Below are 20756 nucleotides of genomic sequence, written 5' to 3'. Positions count from 1 at the left end.
ATGTTTTGACGAGTAGGTATGCAAATAACTTATTCTTGTAAAAAAATAGTTTTGACTTGACTTCTCCTTTAATGGTGTTTACAGCTTCGTCTTGAGATTCAACTGACATTTTGACCCAGAGCCTCTCTAAATTTGAATGAGCCATATTTTTTTTGTTTATTTGTTTTGTGTCCCGGGCTCTGGGATCTGTTCCATACAGTGAATCAATTAAATTATAAATTAATTGATAAGAGCTGCTCTTCCTAATATTTCTCGATAGCATTGTGGAAATATCATGTTTATTGCCACAAGGAGATATAGAGAGCAACTATAAAAGCTGAGAGTCATCGAGAGTTCAGCAGGACTTCCTGACAGACCGAGCGGCCGTGCAGCAGGTAGACCTCATCCTCTCGACAATGGAATGAATATGAGAGGTTTAATCATCACAAGGGGAGGGCGACATTATTGTGGACACGGAGTAGCGATAAGCACGACAATGTTTTAGAGAGATTTGATGAAGAATTTTAATTAGCTTTCAATTAATTGCATATCAGAGGAGCACACAGTGGGATGGTGACTATCTCGGTTTATTCTCTTATTGTCGTGCTTGGAAAGGGTCGCCTGAGTCCAAGTCAGGGAACAACTTCAGGGATGGAACCTGCAAACTGGCAGACAATCCTCTGGAACTATTTTCAGGTAGTATTCCCCTGGGTTGTTTTTTTTTTTTTTTTTTTTTTTTTTCCCCCAACAACGAAGAGCAGCGGAGGTTGGGCGGGCGGGGGGATAAGTAAACTGCACAGATGAATTGTCCCATCTAGTGGTTAACTGATTGAATGGTTCAGGTTTTTCTCTTTCATCATAAAAAACGTCATCATCATATTTGTCCTCATTAGGAGTCCTAGGTGAGCTCGGAGACAAGGTTCATCCTGCATTGCTCATCAATCAAACGCAGGGACCTGTTTATTTTTAAACTGACAGCTACTTTTGGGATATTGAGTCACGCAAAGGGCAACCACTTTCACACAATTAACAAAAAAGGCTCAAAGAGTTAGCTTCTTGTATCTTTTGGCAATACTTAATAATATCCAATATCATAATCATACCCAGCATAAATAAACTTTCAAAATTTGCCCCAATTTGTTTTCCAACACTGACTGTCAATATTATCAATGTCACCATCTGGTTATTTATGATTCTAATGCTTCCTTGGTTGGATTTTGCGTTGGAGAGCAAACACACCCACACGCCAGTAATCCAGATGTCGGTTTCTCATGCTCTCACGCAAGCATTTAATTCCTGCTTACAATGGATTGACACCGAAATGTCGAAATGATTCCTTTTGGGAAGAATGTTGTATTATTTATGGAACTTAATTCATATGAAAAAAAATAAATACAGTAAGCATTAACAGTTAAGCGTATTTACCACGTGTTTTGTTGACAAAGTAGACATGATGTGTGGCATAAAAAATGAAGGTCATGAGAAATGTTCCGGAGAAGCCACCTGTGTGGGCCGCTTAGCTATTGGCTGACCTTCATCCCTGGGGGGGGAGCAATAGTGAGTGTTACTGCATTCCCAAAGGGGGAGTTGCCGGCGGAAGACCGTTTAAAAGCGAGTGAGCGTTGAGTGGCCTCTTTCGAGACGCATCAATCAACATGATCCCAATTGTGTTGGCCTCGGTTCTCATTGCTGCTGGTAAGAACATCTGGGCTTCTTCACATTTGTGTGTGTGTGTGTCTACAGCTTCAGGCCTTTGACATTAAGGACAAGGTATGCACTGCCTTCGGATCCAGCAGATGGCCCCAGATGGTCTTTTTTGTTTTATTTTTGGGAAGGGTGGCCGAGTGGTCAAAGTTCAAGTTTGAATCTCGACACCGGCTAATGATGTTCATTATGGTTTAAGGCCCAGGTGAATAGAAATGTGCGACGAGTGAATGGTGGCATTTTACATCTTAAAATGAAGTTTACGTTAAAGAGATGAAAATGCTTTTTTTATTTTTTTGCCTTGGTGTGTGCCCGTATTACACAGCCAAGGTGGCAAATGTGCTTTGCTTGTTTTTGCAAATTCTGCCTAGCAACAAGTAGCGATGCAAATGGGTATCATCAATCAGAGCAAAGACGGACGGACAGACAGATAAACAGATAGATGACAAAAAAAATGTTATTGATACATTGAGTATTATTATTTCTGCTGCCTGGATTCATTTTTATTGCAATTTTTATTGCCCTACCGTTGATTTAATAACACCGGTTAACGTATTTTTACTTTTTTTTTTTTAATCAGACTTGCAAGTAAACTTTTCTTGATACATTTTCTGCACTGATTCCAAATCTGCTCTTCATTCAATCTTTTATAAGTTGAACCATCTCGAAAAACTGATGAGCAGTGTAATCAAAAAATTGAAATAAATGTTTCTTCCACCTATTGCCCTTCACACGTCCTCAGCCCTGGGGTGCGGCACGCCGCCCGTCGAGCCCCGGACCTCCCGTGTGGTCAACGGCGAAGACGCTAGGCCTCACAGCTGGCCTTGGCAGGTAACGCCGACGCACATCTGTGTGACTTTTCAAACGAGCTGGCGAGCATCACGCGCGCGCCTGCCTGCCTGCCTGCCTGCCTGGCATCTGCTTCTTAGCTGACAGACTGAAGAGCTGCTCAAAGTGCAGTAATTAGATGTTTGCCTCTGAAATGAGCTGCCAAAAACCTTCTTGTGTCTGTGCAGATTTCTCTTCAGTATGAGAGGGATGGAGAGTGGAGGCACACTTGTGGCGGATCTCTGATTGCTGACAACTGGGTCATGACTGCCGCTCATTGCATCAAGTAGGAGAGCTAACATAGAAGAATTCAAAAATGCCACCGTATAGACAGACAGCTGGCGCAAACACGCCCCGCGACAAAATGTCCTCGGGTTGGATTCTCGCATCATTTGCCGAGGAGGTGCTCTTGAAGAAGCAAAAGTTCATGGGTTGGGGGAAATTCAATGCAATGGCTTTTCTTTTCGATTCATCGTATTCCCAATACTGAATGGACTCAATCAGCACGCATGTGTTTGTTTCCACAGCAAAAAGCTGTCCTACAGGGTATTTGTGGGCAAACACAACCTGGTAGAGGAAGAAGCCGGCTCCAAGGCCATCTTGCCTGAGAAGATCATTGTGCACGAGAAATGGAACCCCATCTTTGTGGCTTTTGGGTAAGAAAAGAAAAAAAAAGTGAAAATAAGATGATATGGGCTCCCAAGTAGCACAGTCATTGAAATCCAAATTGTCGAAAAGTGTGATTTTTTTTAATGACATCGTGGTGAGTGTTTCATTAATAAGGGGAATTGGTGACTGCAGACCCAGCGTGTATATTTTCATTTTGGATTCAGTACAAGCAATAAATTTCCTTTTGCGGGTCTCACGCAGAAATGACATCGCCATGATCAAGCTGTCCGAGCCGGTGACTTTGAGCGACCAGGTTCAGCTGGCGTGCGTTCCCCCCGCTGACACCCTCTTGACCAACCTCTACCCCTGTTACATCACCGGATGGGGTAGATTGTACAGTAAGTCAAGCAACCTACTCCTTTTTATTTTCATCCAGGTGAGTAGCTCCAGACTGTCTTTTTTGGATCATGTCGAAACAAGCAATCCTCCTGAGTTGCCATGAAAATAACACATTAAATCCCATCCGAATCATTTCTGGCAGTTTAAGCTCTTAAATGGAACATTGGAAGCCGCTGGCGATGAGCTAAAGCGCGTGTGGTGGATGTGTCTTCTAGCCGGAGGCCCTATCGCTGATAATCTGCAGCAGGCTTTGATGCCGGTGGCTGACCACCCCACTTGCTCGCAACCTGACTGGTGGGGCATCGCTGTCAGGACCAGCATGGTGTGTGCCGGTGGGGACGGAATCGTGGCTGGATGCAATGTAAGGAAATACAATTTTCAATGATACGCAACTTTGTGTTAGCTATTTGTTGGTTTGTTGACAGGGATTATTTGCTGTCCTGCTATTTTTTACTTTTTTAGACGATTGACATTTCTTGTGTTTCTTTATTTTGTACAAAAACTTTTCGTCATCCCTTGTCAGTGTGTCTGTAAAGCAGCGGCAGAATAAAACATGATGTCTTGCTTCTCAGGGAGACTCGGGCGGACCTCTGAACTGTAAGAACATGGAGGGTACCTGGGAGGTCCACGGTATCGCCAGTTTTGTCTCCGGCTTGGGCTGCAACTACGAGAAGAAACCCACCGTCTTCACCCGCGTGTCCGCCTTCAATGATTGGATTGATCAGGTACAGGCCGCACAAATTCTACTTTGCTTTGTGTCAGGGTTTATTTATTTTTTAACTAGATTTTGAAATATTTGTCTTTCAGGTTATGATGAACAACTAAAGAGAATGAAGTGTCAATAAATCCACACGAGTCTGCATTCGTCTGATGTGGTGATATAATTTCATATTCAGAACGTGATACATGAGGTAACTATCATCCATAGGCGCGTCTAGCCCATTTTGGGGGGGGCACTGAAGCACCCCTTAAGTAAATCCAAGCACCCACAAAATTTAAGAGACATTGAGACTTTTTTTTTTTTTTTTTTTATTGTATGTCCTTTTTTTTTTTTTACTAGATAGAAAAGTGTAAAAATTGTATATATCTAAGTACTCCCCCTTTGCCTCAAAATAGTTCGATCCACCTCATCCCTTCCACTTGTCGACTGAGCTTGGGGCAGAGTACACACTCATCCAGTCATTATTCAGTAGTGTGATTTAGTGTGGCACCTTGCTTAAAAAGGTCACTTGGCAGATTTCCCAACTTTTCCATTGTCAATACATTATCATCATAACCGGGCCTTGTTTTTGCTCCGATTAAACTTAGTTTACCGTTTACGAGGTAGGGGTTAGCTGAGGTTTTTTTCCTGGCTAAGAGATGTTCCAACAATCTTCCATTTGCACCTCCATCACTCCCTGAAAGTATTCCAAGGAGCATCCGTATTACAGATGAGGGCATACAGTCTAACAAACGCTGGCTATAAATCAACACTAAGTGATCAAATCTGCCTTTTGTGCAAAACCTAGCATTTGAGCAGCTGTGTGTGTTTTTTTTATATACTTTATATACTAAGGGATTTTTTTTTTCACATTTGTGTCTTGGCTCAATAAAGGATGGGAATAGCTGATTGGACTAAACATTGAAGAACAATGACAACCATTATCCAGCAGGTGTCCTCACACGCTCATCTTGTAAAATAGGCCCTGACTGGTTTTCACTGCCTATGATAGATAACCTCCCAAAAAGTGAACAGATTGAGAGAACTGACAAACACGTGACGCGCTGCCCAAAAAAAAACAGGCTCACTCAAACATCATCAGCTCCTTTATGAAACTGACCCTCGCTCTAAAATATGAGACTAATATCCCTCCATGGCGTGTCTTTATGAAAACCATAATGCTCAGCCGGGGAATCCGACCTCATATTCTTGTGATAAGAAAAAAAAAATGAGGAGGGTGACAATGCCAAAGCTGAGATTAACACTTCTCTGGTTTATATGCCTCACTGTAATGAGCGTGCCGTGTGTGAGAGAGTCATGGTCTGAAATAATCATATTGATGAGAAAATGAAATAGTCTTCTGCCTAGCACATTCAATTGGTCACATTTGCAGCACCAATTTGACAGGGAAATTGACGACCAGGGCACGAGAGGTTGAAAGAGCAAGATAGGAGAATTAATTAGTATGTGTGTGTGTCTGTGTCTGTGTGTGTGCATGCTAGATGTTAAATATGCTTGAATTGAAATCCTGACATTTATTTAGTTTTCAAAATATGAAATGAATTATTTGCAGATATTTGAAAGAGTTGCTCCAGTTCTTCAGGCTGAGCTTTCTCACTTTTCGGCTGAATTTCTTGGCGGTTGGTGGCCTCGAAAGAATGCTTTTGTCTGCCTGGTTGATCTCGAACACAAACACACACACACACACACACACACACACACACACACAGTGCAAAATGAGGACAGGGAACCATGCTGTTGTGCTCCATAGTAACCAGAAAAAGGGGGTGGCAACTTGTCTGAAAGGGCTTAAATAAGGGACAAGTGATCTTCCATGTAGAATAGATAGAATGGCGTGTCATTTGATATTGATTTTTTTTTTTTTTTAGTGCTGTGAAACTATTAAACCACACAAAAAAAAAATGCTTGAAATATATTTCCCAGTCAAACTGCTCAAGCTAGAAAAACTAAAAATTCAGTATAAGTAGTGCTGTTAAAACAAGACCAAAAAGTCCCTTTTTTTTGTTGAGCACAGCTATTCATTTAAAAAAAAACGGATTAAAGAAGATTATTGATAATTCGGCGTCTTGCATTTCGGATTAAAGAAGATTATTGATAATTCGGCATCTTGCATTTCACCTTTGTGAACTTTCTGAGGAGTGAAGCACTTGATGGGATGTTCCAAGAGTGTCTTTCTATTAACAGATCAGTGGGGAGGGAGTGTGTGTGTCGTGGGGGAGGGACCGTCCACTCATGCACATCCCCACACACAAGGCGATCTCTACCCGCCGCCCTGCAGCCTGTCAACATTTACTGCGAAGCGACCGGGACTCCTCCGGGGATGACCGCCGGCCGGCAGGCAGGCAGGCAGGCAGGCAGGCAGGTAGGCGCGCTGGTTCATCAAGCGTGCACCGACTTGGGCCCCGGGCTCACTTGGTGACCTACTTTTACCCCCCCCCCCCCAAGACTTTCTCACTTTCCTGTAGGGTTCCTTGTATTATGGACTGCTTGCTGACTATTTATGAGCTAGTACGTGCTTTGCAGGAGAGAAGGAGGATAACAAACTAAAAGGCAAGTTGAAGAAATATTTTGGGATGCAAAAAAGTAAGCATGTCTTTTGAATTATATTTTCTCACAAGAGACTTTGTGTTCTCTTCACCTGTATAGTAGTGTTAAGAAACCTTTTATTGTCAAGGATGGTTTTTTTGGATGCGTGTTATTTTCAAACATTTACGGTAGCTACGTCTAGCGAGACAAACGTGTTTTTTTCCAGATCCTCGTTCAATGTAGACATCCAAATAACAGAACAACCAACTGACAAATGTTTGTTTTAATTGCCATAGTTTTGTCAAAACAAATCCAACTCCAGCTTTTGTAGCACACTTCTGAATGACAACTCGTTCATCCAGTTCGACCACGAAAAACAGTGTGAGTTTTTTTTTTCCCCTCCCTGCTGGCAAAGTAATATTTGAATAAAGCAAGTGTAACTTCTGCATCTGACTTGCATGCATGCAGGTACTTTGTCACATGAGAGGAAGTTGTCTCGCTGTGCGATGGAGATGCATTATGCAAACGTTCACCTGATTAGCATGCTCTGCGCGCATTTGTACAAAGAGGGCATTCTCGGTCGCTGCTAATGTTTGCATTCATTTACATTCAATTATTGGCCTATGTGGGCATACGTACAAAAGCCGCTTCATTAAAGTGGAACATTGAGAACTCCTCACAGTGCATTGACACTTTTCGGACCAAAGGCTTGCTTGGGGAGTTATTGCGTAACAGCTGGACCGTTGCTATTTATATTGACCGAAGCCTCAGAGAGCATGCGTGTGGAATAATCTACATGTTTGCAGATGACTGATTTATGCACTTTAAATCACTTTTAAATGCACTTATTGGAAAGTTTTCATTAAAAAAAACAAAACAGTACATTAAATAATAATAATAATGACATTTAATGACAGCTCTTAATTACAGGGCTGGAGGGGTACTTAATATTAGAATATTGGAAATGTATTGTTTTATTTTTTTTAATTTATTGTTTGAATATCTATCCATCCATTATATATGGGTCAGTTTCAACAAGAAAACAAGCAAGCGCCTTATTTGCCGGTCCCTGTGGTGAAAACATACCCTGAGAAAGTTTCCACCCCATTGTAAATCATTTTTATGCAATGGAGCTGTCACAAAAGATGTTCTCGTGTTACTTCTTCCACGCACAAATGGATTGGAGTTGAGTGTCTGTAGGGATACGAGCACATTGGCCATGTGACAAACTTGGCTGAGACAAAGTAGTCTTTACCCAGCTCATCTTTCTTGTGGACTCAGCAGATCCACGTGACAGGCCAACCCCGGCCAGACGCATTTGCGTATTTGTGGGTGCTTGTGTGTGTGTGTGTGCACGGGCCTGGAAATGAAAGGCATTGTCTTTTTCTTTCAGGCTCTCCATGTGGCATAGGAAGTGAATTTTGTGGAAGCCTCCACTGAGCTCTTCTCTCTCCCCCTTCTGGCTATGGAGCACGAAGTTAGGATGGGGCTGTCGGCGTGGGCCATCGCCGCCATCGTTTGCAACTCGGCGGTGGGCGTCCTCATCCTCATCCTCTTCGTCGTCCTGTACAAGGCCTGCCAGGTGCCATCCAAACCGGCAAACACGTCCGAACCGGCGAAGACGCAGCACAAGTCTGAGCACAAGTATCTTCTAGCGGCCTGATGGTGACAAAGCGAACCTAAAAGGAGCTCCTCTTTTTGTCTTGAAATATTTCGTGGCTATCACCGTGCTGCAGCTTGGTGTGCTGCAGACTCAAAGCAAGACCAAGCCGGCCGGCCAATCCTCTTATCCCTGCGGTGCGTCTCTGGGACTGTCCATCTGTCAGTCTATTTGCTCTGCGGCTGCGCTCATCTCCAGAGGAATACCACCAACTTGAGCGGTGGATTTGGCGAGAAGGGAAAAAAGTGCACTACGTGATGTAGACAGAGAAATCACACGAGGGTGAAAGCCTTTTTCTTTCTTTTTTTTTTTATAGACAGGAGTTCAGCCTTTGCTTAAAAGTCCTATGTGATAAATTGTGGGAGCAAATATGACTTTGTCTTAATGTGCCTTACTTTGATTGCTGCCGTTTATTCAGTGTACTGGCAATAATAGACGGAGCAAAGCAGTACTTCTTTTTTTTTAATCGCGCATTCATCAGGACAAGATGTCATATTCATTTATAACCGACACTCGTTAAATGATGTCTTCACGAGAAATCAGTTTGGGAATTATATGTAACTCGGCGATATTCATTGTAATAGACTCCATAAAAAAAACGGCCGCAGTACATTCCATCAACATGGCGGACATGCTAAAAGATTTATGAGGAGCTATTTTTTTTCCCCATTAGGCTGAAATAAAGTATTTCAAAGAAAGCCAGTTGTTTTCACATTTTGTTAATAATAAATGAATGGCTCAATTCTGATAACTAATTTTCGAGCAATACTCCTTTTGGATGCTTATTATGGCAGATGTCATGACATCATCTGGAGGAGATGAGGTATTTCCTGTCTGGAATACAAATCTTTAGCAGCTATGTTTGCGAGCTTACACAGATGCTAACTTGCTGTGGTGCCAAAATGTTTCTGTCTATGTGACTGTTTTTTAGTGTTTGAGATTTTGCAAATTATTAACTGGACCCATGTTACCGCTCTTGGACCTTGAGTCTTATTTTCTTTGCAAAGGCTAACATTTTTACGGCGTTTTTGCATCGTGCAGCAGATCCACATCCTGTCCCCGCTGACTCCTTGCCCTCTCTTTGGCCTCCAGCACTGCCTTGTAACTGGACCGTGGCCAGAACTTTGCAAAGGAGCTTACTGATCTGCTTCAAAGTGGCCCGCGTGGTTGTGAAGGTCAGCGCGTTCCGACTCAGTGCGATACGTGAACCATCTTGATAAATGCTTATTGATTCACAGCTAGAAAAAGAAATAGTTTATGATTCACTCCGGTGCAGCACCAAATGGAGGAAAATTATAAATGAACATTCATCTCTTCCCGTGCTCCAGTGCACTGTAATCGCTCCACCTTGGGAGAGAGCTATGCGGTCCGGACGATGTTTATGGCGACTCGAGATTAGGCCCTCGCCATTAGTCACCACTTCCTTACATCTCAAGAGCCGCCCGGCCCACACGGGATAATTTCTGTCGGCTTGTCCCGATGTGAGCTGAGATGAAAAAGAGTCAGTGAACTCACCACGACGTTACGTAATGAGCGGGAGAAATAGCATGTAGAGATTACTAATAAACATTGGCCATAGGGTCAGTAATCTGCAGCTCCATCTGGATCGCTGGAGGGGTTTGCGTAACCTACATCATCACAATAGAGATAAAAAAAAAATGAATCTGTCTTTTTGGTCACGCATGTGCGCACTCACACCCTGGAGCTGAATGTTGGAAATGCATTGTTCAATGTTTATACTGACACAAAGACATGCAAATTGTGGGTGTGTGCTATGTTGCTTTTTCCGTATTATGAATAATGAATAAGAAACTAATCACTTTTAATCAGATTTTAAAACCTGGGCCCCCACAGAGTTGCCAGCACTGATTCAACAAAGAAGGTCATTAAAGTCTTTTTAACAACAGCTCATGCGGAGATGTTATTCAAATTAATTTTGTTGATCCTACATATGGCTGGAACTGTTTTAAAGGAGACATACGATTAACATTTATTTATTTTTTGCTTATTTATAGCAATTATTCATCACAGAATGTGAGTATATACTTCTCCAAACGCTTCTCAACAATGGTGGCAGAATTGTTGAACGAGACTGCCTCCTGTTGGCTCACGTGTGAACTACATATCGCCGTCTGATGGTTATGAATTTCCTGACTGGACTGCTGAGACGCACAGAACAAGATGCTGCCGTCCTCTGCCGGTCAACCGTGCAAGCTAACAAGTTTTGGTCTCCATTCATCCATCAGATTTCTATCTCACTGGAATCACTCCCAGTTGACTTATGGTGAGCACGACGTGACTGATGGCCAATCAATCGTGTGGCGCTGAGATGAGCCCAAGCCAGTAGCTTTGATTAGAATGTTTAAAATAAAGTGCTTTTGGGAACTCATCTGTCAGAAAGACACACCATGATTTATCCCATGAGATTTTTGCAAGGCTTCTTTGTCTAAGCGTGTGACTCTCGAGAGCGTTCTCTATATGTTTTTGGATAAAAATTAAAATAAAACAGACTTTTATCAACATTGCAAAACATAGCAACAGGCAAGGATTGGTCATATTTTAATCCATGAAGCATTGGAGCTACTGTATTGTTATTATTTTTTTATGATTATATGTTGATGATTTAAGCTTTTGCTAGTTTCACAAATCACACGAACAATTTGAAAAAAATATATCAATTACGATGCATTTTTGTTGGTAATAAATGACAAATTGTTAAAGTGAGTGGAGGGCCTCTGTTGTGTCCTCGAGCCTCAGGTTGGTCCACCCTATCCGGAAGTGGGTGGCGGCCCAGCGGTCACAACTGTCGACATTAGTACCGGCTGGGATGAAGCGCGCTTCCGTGGGTTTAGTATTATTTCTCGTTTGATCGGATCCCCACGGGCATCACATTCCAAAAGCGATCTGCTCGTGGGCTGCGTCGTCGTCGTCGTCTTGGGCGAAAAGGAGGCGACATGATGGAGGAAATTGACAGATTCCAAGTGCCCAACGTCGTGCAAGAAGCGGAGATGCAGCCGCTGGTACGACACCACAATTAGCATGTTGTTTGCATTTGTCTTTTCTCCAGATTTAAATCCAAAACAAACAAACAAAAAAAGAGAGAGATTGATCATCTCATCGCTAAAGGCGCGTGGCCTTGCTGTGCGTACACGCGATGCGATCGGTAAATGAGCTGACGATGGTTTTTTTTTTTTTGGTCACAATATGAAACTAAGGAGTGGTTTATGTCAAATGTCATGGTGGCTTTCTCTATCTAACGTGTTGTGTTGCGAGCCGCAACCGTCACGTCCACGTCATCTTCATCCTCTCGCAGCAGCAGCAGCAGCATCCATCCACGCAGCAACTTGCTCCATCCAGCCTGTGATGGCGTTGATGATTCGGAGCACAATTTGGTTTGGAAGTGGAGCTGTTATTGCACTTCACACCATGTTCTTTAGGCGCCTTGTACGTCATGACTCATGTCTGTTCACTGCCGGGAGTCGCTGATAACTTGCGTGTCCTGTGAGTTTATGACGAAAAAAAAAAAATCGGTGTACTCTCGCTTTGAATTCATTGAAACCCTAACCATACTTTAAACCCCTAGTTTGAAGCACTGACCCTCCTTTGAAATGCTGACCTCAGTACCCTACATTGAAACCCTACTTTGAAAACCTCCGACCCTACTTTGAAAACCTGGCCCTACTCGAATGAACTCAATTCGTTTTCCAATCCCTAACTGACCCCAAAAGTAACATTTCATGGAGACACGCCGTTATTGACTCCTTTCTTTTTATTCTCACGTTGCCAGGATCCAGCCTCCTCCACGGCCTCGGAGGCTGATTCGGACCCCAGAGAGGGCGAACCCGCCACCCTCAACTATAAGCCCTCCCCCCTCCAGATGAAAATAGGTGAGCATTGATAGTATCTGGTCTTAATGCTTCTGTGACATGTCCTGTTTTTGTTCTACCTTTGGCCCCTCCATTGTAATCCAATGATGTGGAGATGCATGGACGGGGTCAATTCAGAGCTTGGATGAAGTCCAACGTATTAGCTGTCAATCTTTTTTAAACGGTTGTCTTTCATGGTGCAGCATCGCCAAGATGAAGCGAGAAGTACGGCCAGTGTCACGTTTAATCGTACTCTGTCTCATCCAAATGTCACAACCATCAGCCAATGTTCTCCATTATTCCGTGACCTTTGAAATGAAGCCATTCAAAAAGTGCCACGTCACTTTTTCTTCCCAATTGCATCAAGTTTGGTGAGGAACATGACAAGATGCTAGCTGGCAAGAGCCAATAAATGAGAATCTGAAATTGGAAAATGTCACATTTTGAATATATTTTTACTTCAGTGAATAGATGAGAACAGTAGAAAAATAAAAGAAAAGACAAGCCTTCACTTGCTTCCCAAGCTCTCGCTGCTTCGATTCCGCTGATGGTGAAAATGACAATTTGCTTTTACAATCATCACAAAGTAGCAAGATAAAACCCAATTCCCTTTTCTCATCATCACACTTCCTGATGAGCGCCGGCTTTAATTACGTTCATCTTATTCAGCTCGTGACTCGTTACACAAGGGCATCGGAGAAACATTCCAAATCTGTAAAAACGGAAAAAAAAAACAATGCTCCATGTTGTGTGACAAGGAAGCCAAGCACAGTGACCTTCATGAGTTGGAAGAGCTTTATTGAAGCCAATGTTGTGTGTTTGCGTGCGTGTGTTTCTTTGTGTGTGTCGAGCAGAAAAACAGAGAGAGCTAGCCAGGAAGGGTTCGTTGAAGAACGGCAACGTCGTGGGCAGTCCGGTCAACAACCAGCCCAAGAAGAACAACGTCATGGCCAGAACCCGGTGAGCAGAACAATCGGTGAAGTTCGAGTGGTGTTTCCTTGAGATGCTATCCGTCATCCATTATGCGGCCCGGTCACATGGGCTCTTAGGAGGAAGCGTTTCATCGATTGAGGCTTTCCGAGACGTCTGCATTTTTCCCTATGTCTGATATTCCATCCAGACCAGCACGCTTCCTTCTTATCTCCGCTTCTCGCAAACAGGTTGGTCGTGCCCAATAAAGGCTACTCCTCGTTAGACCAGAGTCCGGATGAGAAGCCCTTGGTTGCGTTGGACACAGACAGGTGAGATCCGTCCGTCTGTCCGGGTTTTAAACGGCGGCCGCGGCTCAAGGACGAACGATGCTTCTTTTTCAGTGACGACGACTTTGACATGTCGAGATACTCATCTTCCGGATACTCCTCCGCTGAGGTGAGTTCAAATAGACGTCGTCGGCGTGCAATGTAACGTCTACAACAAATATTTCATGATATGAAGAGAGTTTCTACATGGCAAGATTTTTTTTTCATTTGCAAAAATCACACATGACTTGCGTCTCTTGTAGCAAATCAACCAAGATCTCAACATCCAGCTGCTGAAGGACGGTTACCGCTTGGATGAGATACCGGATGACGAGGACCTGGATCTGATCCCACCTAAATCGGTGAACCCGACCTGCATTTGCTGCCAGGCAAGCCCCTCCACCACCTGTCACATCCAGTAACCCCTCCCCCTCTTAAATGTTCATTTTTTTTTTTTTGCTGTCGTGAGTGACGGCATTGTTAGGAAATAGATGACCATCTGAAATGTGCTAGAATAGGAATGAGCAATTTATTAATTCATGAAATGTTTGGGTTAAAACAGTGGGAGGGAAAAAGTTGAACATAGTCTGATATTCACAAAGAGTTGGCAAGATTGAGATTCGGGGTGAAACTTAAGGTTGAACCTAAAATGTACTTCCGTTATCCATACATCAATCCATCCATCCATCCATCTTCTTGATGGGTGAATTTAATTCGCTGAGAGGTTGTTGCCAATAATAGCCTCATTTATTGACTAAATGTCTGTGTCAGAGACTCTCCACGCTTCACTTTTTGGCCACAGATACACATGAATTATAATTATAATGGAATATTATTAAAAAAAAATATGACATTTTGTAGTTGAGCCGTAAAGATTGTAGCGCCTGTTTTGCCACCCCAAAGCTGAAGATGCTTTTTTTTTTTTGTGCTAGTGCTGGTGTTTTCCTCCTATGGTAGGACATGCACTTCTCCTCAACATAATCTTAAATGATGATATTGCTGACTCAGCTGCTCCGCTTAACTTACAATTTGAACTACTGTTGCCATGGGTTTAATCGGTTTGTGTTGAAGAGGCAAATGAGTACTGTAGCCCCCCCCCCCCCCAACTTTTCTGTCCTCCTGGCTTTGACCTTCACCCTAAAACTAACGAAAAGGGAAGTTAGGAAGGACCATTTGCACATTTCATTCCTGCCCTTCCCAGCATGTGGTATTCTTTGAAATTTCTTTTCACCTTTGTAGGCCTTTTTCTTGCACAGCAGCCACACGGTTTCCCCGTTAGTATTAAAAAGGTATATATATATATATATATATATATATATATAAAAAAGGGAGATTGCCGTCTACAGGCGTGAAGCCAAAGGACAAAGTATTTCATGTCTTCTCCACCTTTAAACGTTTGTACATTTTATAGTGTCCATCGTCAGACACAGAAAGGATTTGACTTTTGTCTTTGCGCACGCACGCACGTACTACACACACACACACACACGCGCGCATGCATGTACTATACATAACTTTCATGCCAATGTGAATAGTCGGCGGGAAATTGTGGGTCTTTCAGCTTCAGTTACTGACCTAGCTCCCTTAAAGAAACGGATTATTTGCAGTTAGAGTTGCCTTAAGTACCAACAAGCTAACTATAATTGTGTATTATTTATTGCCATGATGTTGCCATGTTGTTAGTTGATTTTAATGAGCAATCTGTCATTTGATTTTGTTTTTAACCTTCAGTCGACCGTGTCAATTGTTTTCCTTTTTATAATGAATCATTTCAGTTTCAAAAATATTTCCATGATGCTATTTAACATTATTATTATGTGTGGTGTATGAGAACACGAAATAAAAACAGCTAATCATGTGCGTGTGTGTATATGGAGAAGTAGGACAGGATTAGGAAGAACATTCTTTTTAATGTTAAATCTGAGGCTTAATTATTACAATGCTATGTCTAAAGCATTTACATAGTCTGCAGTCACCCTCAGTACAGTACAATAGCATCATGATGGCTTCAACCCGAAAGGCACCAACACTGAATTACAGATGTCGTTAGAACAGAAAAAAATTCTCAAAAAATGGCATTGGCATCATCATTAAAAACATAAAACCAGTACGACAAAAACAGCGTACCGAACAAATAAGACATATGCTACATGATGGAATTGATTTCTGAACTCAATTAAAGGGTGTATTCACAATTGCATCATTTGGCTCAATAATAACGCACCTGGGTTCATTTTAGTGGTGGGCGGATCAATCCCAATTATTGATATTAGATAACAGATCAAATCAAAAGGCAAAGTCACATAAACAAAATTGGAAATTTGATGCAGCTAATTTAATAATTGTAAAGTATTGGTATCGCTGGTATTCCGATATCAAAATAGTTTGGCGCACCACTCATTTGCTTCCCAAGATGTTCCGGATCTTTGTGATGCATTTATGACTACACACAAACGAACTTTGATGCGGACCAAAGAAAAAGCAAAAAAAACGGACTGTGGTCTTTGTGGTACGATTCCAAAAGGATCTAGCGTTGCAAAACCTGGATTGGATTAGATTCTCTTGCAAAATTATTTGGAAGATCTAATAGTCAGAGCAAGAATGCAGCACCAAATGAAAAAAAAGTCCGCTTTTGGTCCGGACCAAAGGAATTTTCGTCCCAGACAGAAAAGAAGGTGACATGTTGTGCTTCAACATCACCACTAGGAGACGCAAAATGTTCATGAAAACATCCCTGACAAAATCCAACGTGGACAAACAAAGCCAAAGTGTGCTGGCTGGTACTGTTGCTCAGACAACGTTGCTGAACACCAGTGTGAAAAAAAATGATGACCAAGTATTCCTTTCGATAGTGGCGAGGTGGGGGAAGGCACAGTCCTTAAGTGAAGAAGACCTGTTTGCTTGGAATCGCTAAGAAACTTTGCATTTGCCGTGACCTTCGGACCTATATGATAATTATCTCGTTTCTCTCGAATAACTAAAGGCTAAATAGTCCATCTCCCCTCTATGTACATGGTAATACTGTGCTATTGTATATAGGCATTATATTTAATGCTCAAACCTGTGTGTGTGTATACACACACTATTTATTCCCTTTCTGTAATGACATGAAGCTGACTCATGTCCAGCGTCACTCAGACCATTTTCTATCGAGCGACACAATTTTGGGCGACCGGTGAGGCGCACCGTAAACAAGTCAGTGGCCGTTAGCGGGGGCACAGAGACAGTTTAGGGAATTGAATGCGGCTTTTTGGAATGTGGGATACGAGCTATGCTAACCCCCACACAAGATTCAAAGCCAGAACCTCAGAAGATGGATAAGCACGATTCCATCGCACTGCTTGATGTTAGATTACTCGTTGAAAAATAAACACACTAAGTCAACCTGACGAGAGAATTTTGTAGAAACGTTGGTATAGAATGGAAGCGACCTTTGTGGTAGTGGGGCGGCACACAAGTGTCCTGTGGGGCTCCATTTCATACCCCCTGAGGGCTTTGGTCTCCGGAGTCTGACGATGACACGGAGACGGAGCTGCGGCGTCTCTTGGCGGCGCCGGCGCCCAGCAGCATGCTGGGATGGAAACCGGCGTGGCGGCGGGCGTGCTTAGTCAGGTGGTCGCTCCTCATGAAGCACTTGTCGCAGAGCGGACAGGTGAAGCGCTTCTCGCCCGTGTGAGTGCGGTAGTGGCGGGTCAGCTCGTCCGAGCGGGAGAATTTCTTGCCGCAGGCTGGCCAGGTGCACTCGAACGGACGCTCGCCTGAGGAAGAACACGCTTTTTAGATCGAGTAAAACGTGACTCCTTTTTTTTTTTTGTGTTGCTGTTCAAAAGTAAACAAAATACCACTTACCGGTAAGCTGTATCTAACATTTTTATTCCTGATATTTGTTTTTTTTAGAAATCATACTTGATTTAATATACATTTGAAAATGATTTGTTCTTAGTGGTTCTTCAGAGTGCCACAAAAAAAACTAAACGATGAAGCAATTCTCATGCAAGCAAAGTACAAACAGTTTGATCTGTCTGCGTGCGCAAACATATGGTGTTGTGTTTGTGAGCGAGCGCGTGTTTTCTAAGAACAGAATCAGAACACGTTCATTTTAGAACAAGTGAGTCATGATAACAGCAATGAGCGATTTTTTGCGAAAGCACCAAAACCACAGTCTCCTCCCCCCGCCACGTGCGCCACCGGACCACGTGTTTTCTCTTGTTTACAACCACGCGAAAGGGCGGGGAGCGTGACGTATGCGGAAGTAGAAGCTCGATTGGGCCAGGGAGCGGCGGGGTCATCGTTTTTATCACAATCAACTTTTGAAAAGAAGGACGATGATTTGATTTTCACACTCTGGTTTGTTTATCATCATGTGGGCGGCTCAAGTGGGCCACGAGAGACGGCTGGCACTGGCGCAAAATCAATAACATGTGCAACGACAACGTGTCGGAAATCCCAGGCATCAGCTAATAAGGGGGCCTCCGCCCCAAACAAGTACAGGGTTTGTTAAATTTCTTTTTCCCCCTCAAAAATCCATCTTGTCCACCCCCGCAAGAGTCAAAGGATGGAACTGGCTGAGCACGATGCTTGCTATTGTTAGTTATCGTTATCGCACGATCCACGCCTAATGTCACGACATGTTCTCACGAAGCTTTATATCGTGACACGGTGACGTCACAACGTGGCATCGTATACCTATTTGAACAGTGACGTCAACAATAGAATTACTGATAACAGGGCGGATCGTTTAAAAAGAAAAAAACATAAGAGAACCGGCCAGGTGAGACTTACGTACCGGTATGCACCCTCAAGTGGGCTTTAAGGTGAGACGACTTTCCGTACATTTTGCCACAGCCGCTAAAGGGGCAGCGGTGTCTCTTCTCGGAGGACTCTTGGGGCTTCTCCGCCCTCCTCTTGCTCTCGAGCGGCTTCTCCTTGTCGTCCTTCTGCACGGCGTCAGGCCGACATTTGTTTAAATCCAACAGAATCATCGCCACCATGAGTAAAGTTCGGTTCTCTTGGTTATCTTTGAGCGCGTTGTCCATTCGGACAGGAGGAGGAGGTGGTGGTCGCGCGAGGACGGAGTCCGCAGAAATCTCGGACATGATCGCTGGAAGGTTTGCACTGGTGGAGATGATTTGTTGTTGCAAAAAAGAAAAGAAAAAAAAACCAATGTCCACTCGGTGAAGAGGAAGGAGGTGGTGTGGTTGATCCTCCACACACGTGCCGGCGACAATGTGACTGTCCCGCAATGAGTGGGCCGTTTAAAATAAAAATAAAAAATAATATTCTCAGTCGACAGAAGCGCAACTTGTTTTGGTTCAGGCAGCTTCCACGGCATCTAATGGAACGTCCTGCACACACACGCGTACGCGTCAACTTGTTTTCTCTTGCTTGCCTGCTGCTGAGTGTCCTTGCAGTCCCGAGAAACAATTTCGCGGAATCCCGCGGCGTCATCGCGGAACCGGACGCCCATTGGCCCACGGGAAACGTGACTGGTTGTTTTAAGAAATTTCCGATTCGCGGAAGCCAGCACCGGCACGTTTGAGCCAATTAGAGGGCGACTTTGGCGGAAACGGGACCGGGTTTGAAAGGTGTTGCGTTCGCGGACGACTATTGACTGGGAAATTGTAACTTCAATCCAAAGCAGATGTATAATCAAACATATGCACTAAAAATATTTACTGTATAACTATTGCAAACAAATTATGTTGGGAATAATACATGTAACGATTCATATAAATTAAATTCAAAATAAAATCCTATGAAGTATCATGATGTATTAACTAATATTCTAGTGATGTCTGGATGATGTGTTCACTGGCATTTTAATGGTGTGTGACCGGCTGCTACAAAAGTCAATGCTACAATTCTTCTAATGTGTACGTTTGAGAAGACACCTGAATGCATCATCAGCACATCAATAACCTGAGGCCTGTTTCATGCAAAGCAGATGCAATGAAAAAAAATACAACGTGTGACTTGTAAATGTGTGTCAGGAAACATGTTTTGATTTTTCAAAAGTAATCCAAGACAGCTGTTGTGATGAGCTCTTCTTAAATTAGATGTCCAACACGACGTGACTTAACATGCCTGGAAGAACTTTGCCCAGTCTCGAGTTGCTTCTCCTGTGCCAATTTGTAACATTCCATCTGCTAATACAAGAATATAGACCAAGAAATCAGAATCGAGATCAATATCTGCTGGCTGTGGTCAGGATGCTGGCTCAGGATGTCTTTCCATTTCAAATGAGGGGCACTCACCCATTCGTGTGTTGCATTTTGGGAGAAATGTGAACGTAATGGCACATACATGCAATGTTTGCTGGGCATGTGTGCGCTCACCACCACCGGCCAAAACCTTAGGTGCACGTGTGCAATCCAATGAAAAATCATATAAGAGCTTAATTGTTTACAGTCTCTGTGTCGTGAAAGTAAACGTCTTGTAAATTTGACACACCGCCACTACAATCTGGAAGAAATGGACGCTACTTCATAAAGCTTTTTTTATGTCTACACATTTTCTACATGTTTGATCTGCGAAAAGCTACAGCGAGACAACGAGGCGCTCTAAAGAGCAGACTATCTGAAGCGAAGCGGCATTTTAGGGGTGTAGGAATATCGTAATTGCTTCGGTGCGCCCTGGAAAATGTTAACACGTGTGCGGGGCAACCTGCTTTTGTTTGACAGGCAAAACATACATTCAAGGTCTCGTATGATATGCGGCACAAGCCGCAGAGGGGTGGGGGAGGGGGGGAGGCCTTGCACAACAGTGCACGAGTCAAGAGGGCGGTTCTTTCGTGGGGGGGAAATTCGTAGAAAACCCCATGGAAGCTTTAAGTGTAGACACATTATGGACGTTTTGGGATGCGTTCAAGTACCATGGGGAAAAGTGTTAAATTTGTGCTGCTGTAGTTGCCACCAGAAACATTGGAAGTGGCCATTAAGCATAATTGTCTCTAGCCTATCAACAAATATGGCACAAGTCGTCATAATTACAGTAACTATTTGTATCAGTGATACTTGAAAGAATCAAATGAAAAACTGAAAGAAGGGCAGTAACTGCACGTGCCTTTTCGATCAATCTCAATGGTGGACACGCCTCCCTCCTTTCAGAAAGTGGCTAACCAAAGCCCAGCCCCCTTTCCTAGCAGCCCCACACTTCTAGGAATTACTCTTTGAAACTTAGGTCATGCTGCTGCCGCTCCTTTTCCTCAAGGCTCTAAAATAGTTCCT

The 20756-nt window shown here is 43.3% G+C and overlaps 3 protein-coding genes across 4 annotated transcripts in view; 2 read left to right on the top strand and 1 right to left on the bottom strand.

Moving 5' to 3' along the window:
* ela3l (elastase 3 like) overlaps nt 1–4381 on the top strand; it is an 82687-nt gene extending 78306 nt beyond the window's left edge. Inside the window, exons 1-8 of one of the 2 annotated variants that reach the window (XM_085909450.1) lie at nt 1596–1674; nt 2426–2514; nt 2700–2797; nt 3039–3167; nt 3382–3518; nt 3735–3880; nt 4092–4244; nt 4327–4381. In XM_085909450.1, coding sequence (XP_085765576.1) covers nt 1635–1674; nt 2426–2514; nt 2700–2797; nt 3039–3167; nt 3382–3518; nt 3735–3880; nt 4092–4244; nt 4327–4344 — 810 coding nt within the window. In that variant the 5' untranslated portion in view covers nt 1596–1634 and the 3' untranslated portion in view covers nt 4345–4381. Of the gene's footprint in view, nt 1–1595; nt 1675–2425; nt 2515–2699; nt 2798–3038; nt 3168–3381; nt 3519–3734; nt 3881–4091; nt 4245–4326 lie in introns of those variants that run through there. The other variant, XM_085909451.1, reaches the window with a different exon arrangement.
* A 6786-nt stretch (nt 4382–11167) lies between these two features.
* fam219ab (family with sequence similarity 219 member Ab) lies at nt 11168–14840 on the top strand. Its single transcript, XM_085910251.1, has 6 exons — nt 11168–11446; nt 12214–12313; nt 13147–13252; nt 13453–13533; nt 13606–13660; nt 13794–14840. The coding sequence occupies exons 1-6, from the start codon at nt 11381–11383 to the stop codon at nt 13950–13952; spliced, it is 567 nt and encodes a 188-aa protein (XP_085766377.1). The 5' UTR covers nt 11168–11380; the 3' UTR covers nt 13953–14840.
* A 580-nt stretch (nt 14841–15420) lies between these two features.
* Nucleotides 15421–19020, bottom strand: klf9 (Kruppel like factor 9). The gene is made up of 2 exons (XM_085910250.1): nt 18317–19020; nt 15421–17288 (listed from the first exon to the last, which is right to left on the bottom strand). Exons 1-2 carry the CDS (start codon nt 18624–18626, stop codon nt 17008–17010), a joined length of 591 nt encoding a protein of 196 aa, XP_085766376.1. The 5' UTR covers nt 18627–19020; the 3' UTR covers nt 15421–17007.
* Nucleotides 19021–20756: the final 1736 nt, after the last annotated feature.

Source organism: Syngnathus leptorhynchus, chromosome 4 (genome assembly GCF_054491065.1).
Source record: "Syngnathus leptorhynchus isolate UIUO chromosome 4, UIUO_Slep, whole genome shotgun sequence".
NCBI classification, from domain to species: Eukaryota; Metazoa; Chordata; class Actinopteri; order Syngnathiformes; family Syngnathidae; genus Syngnathus; species Syngnathus leptorhynchus.
This window is presented reverse-complemented; position numbering and strand designations above follow the sequence as displayed.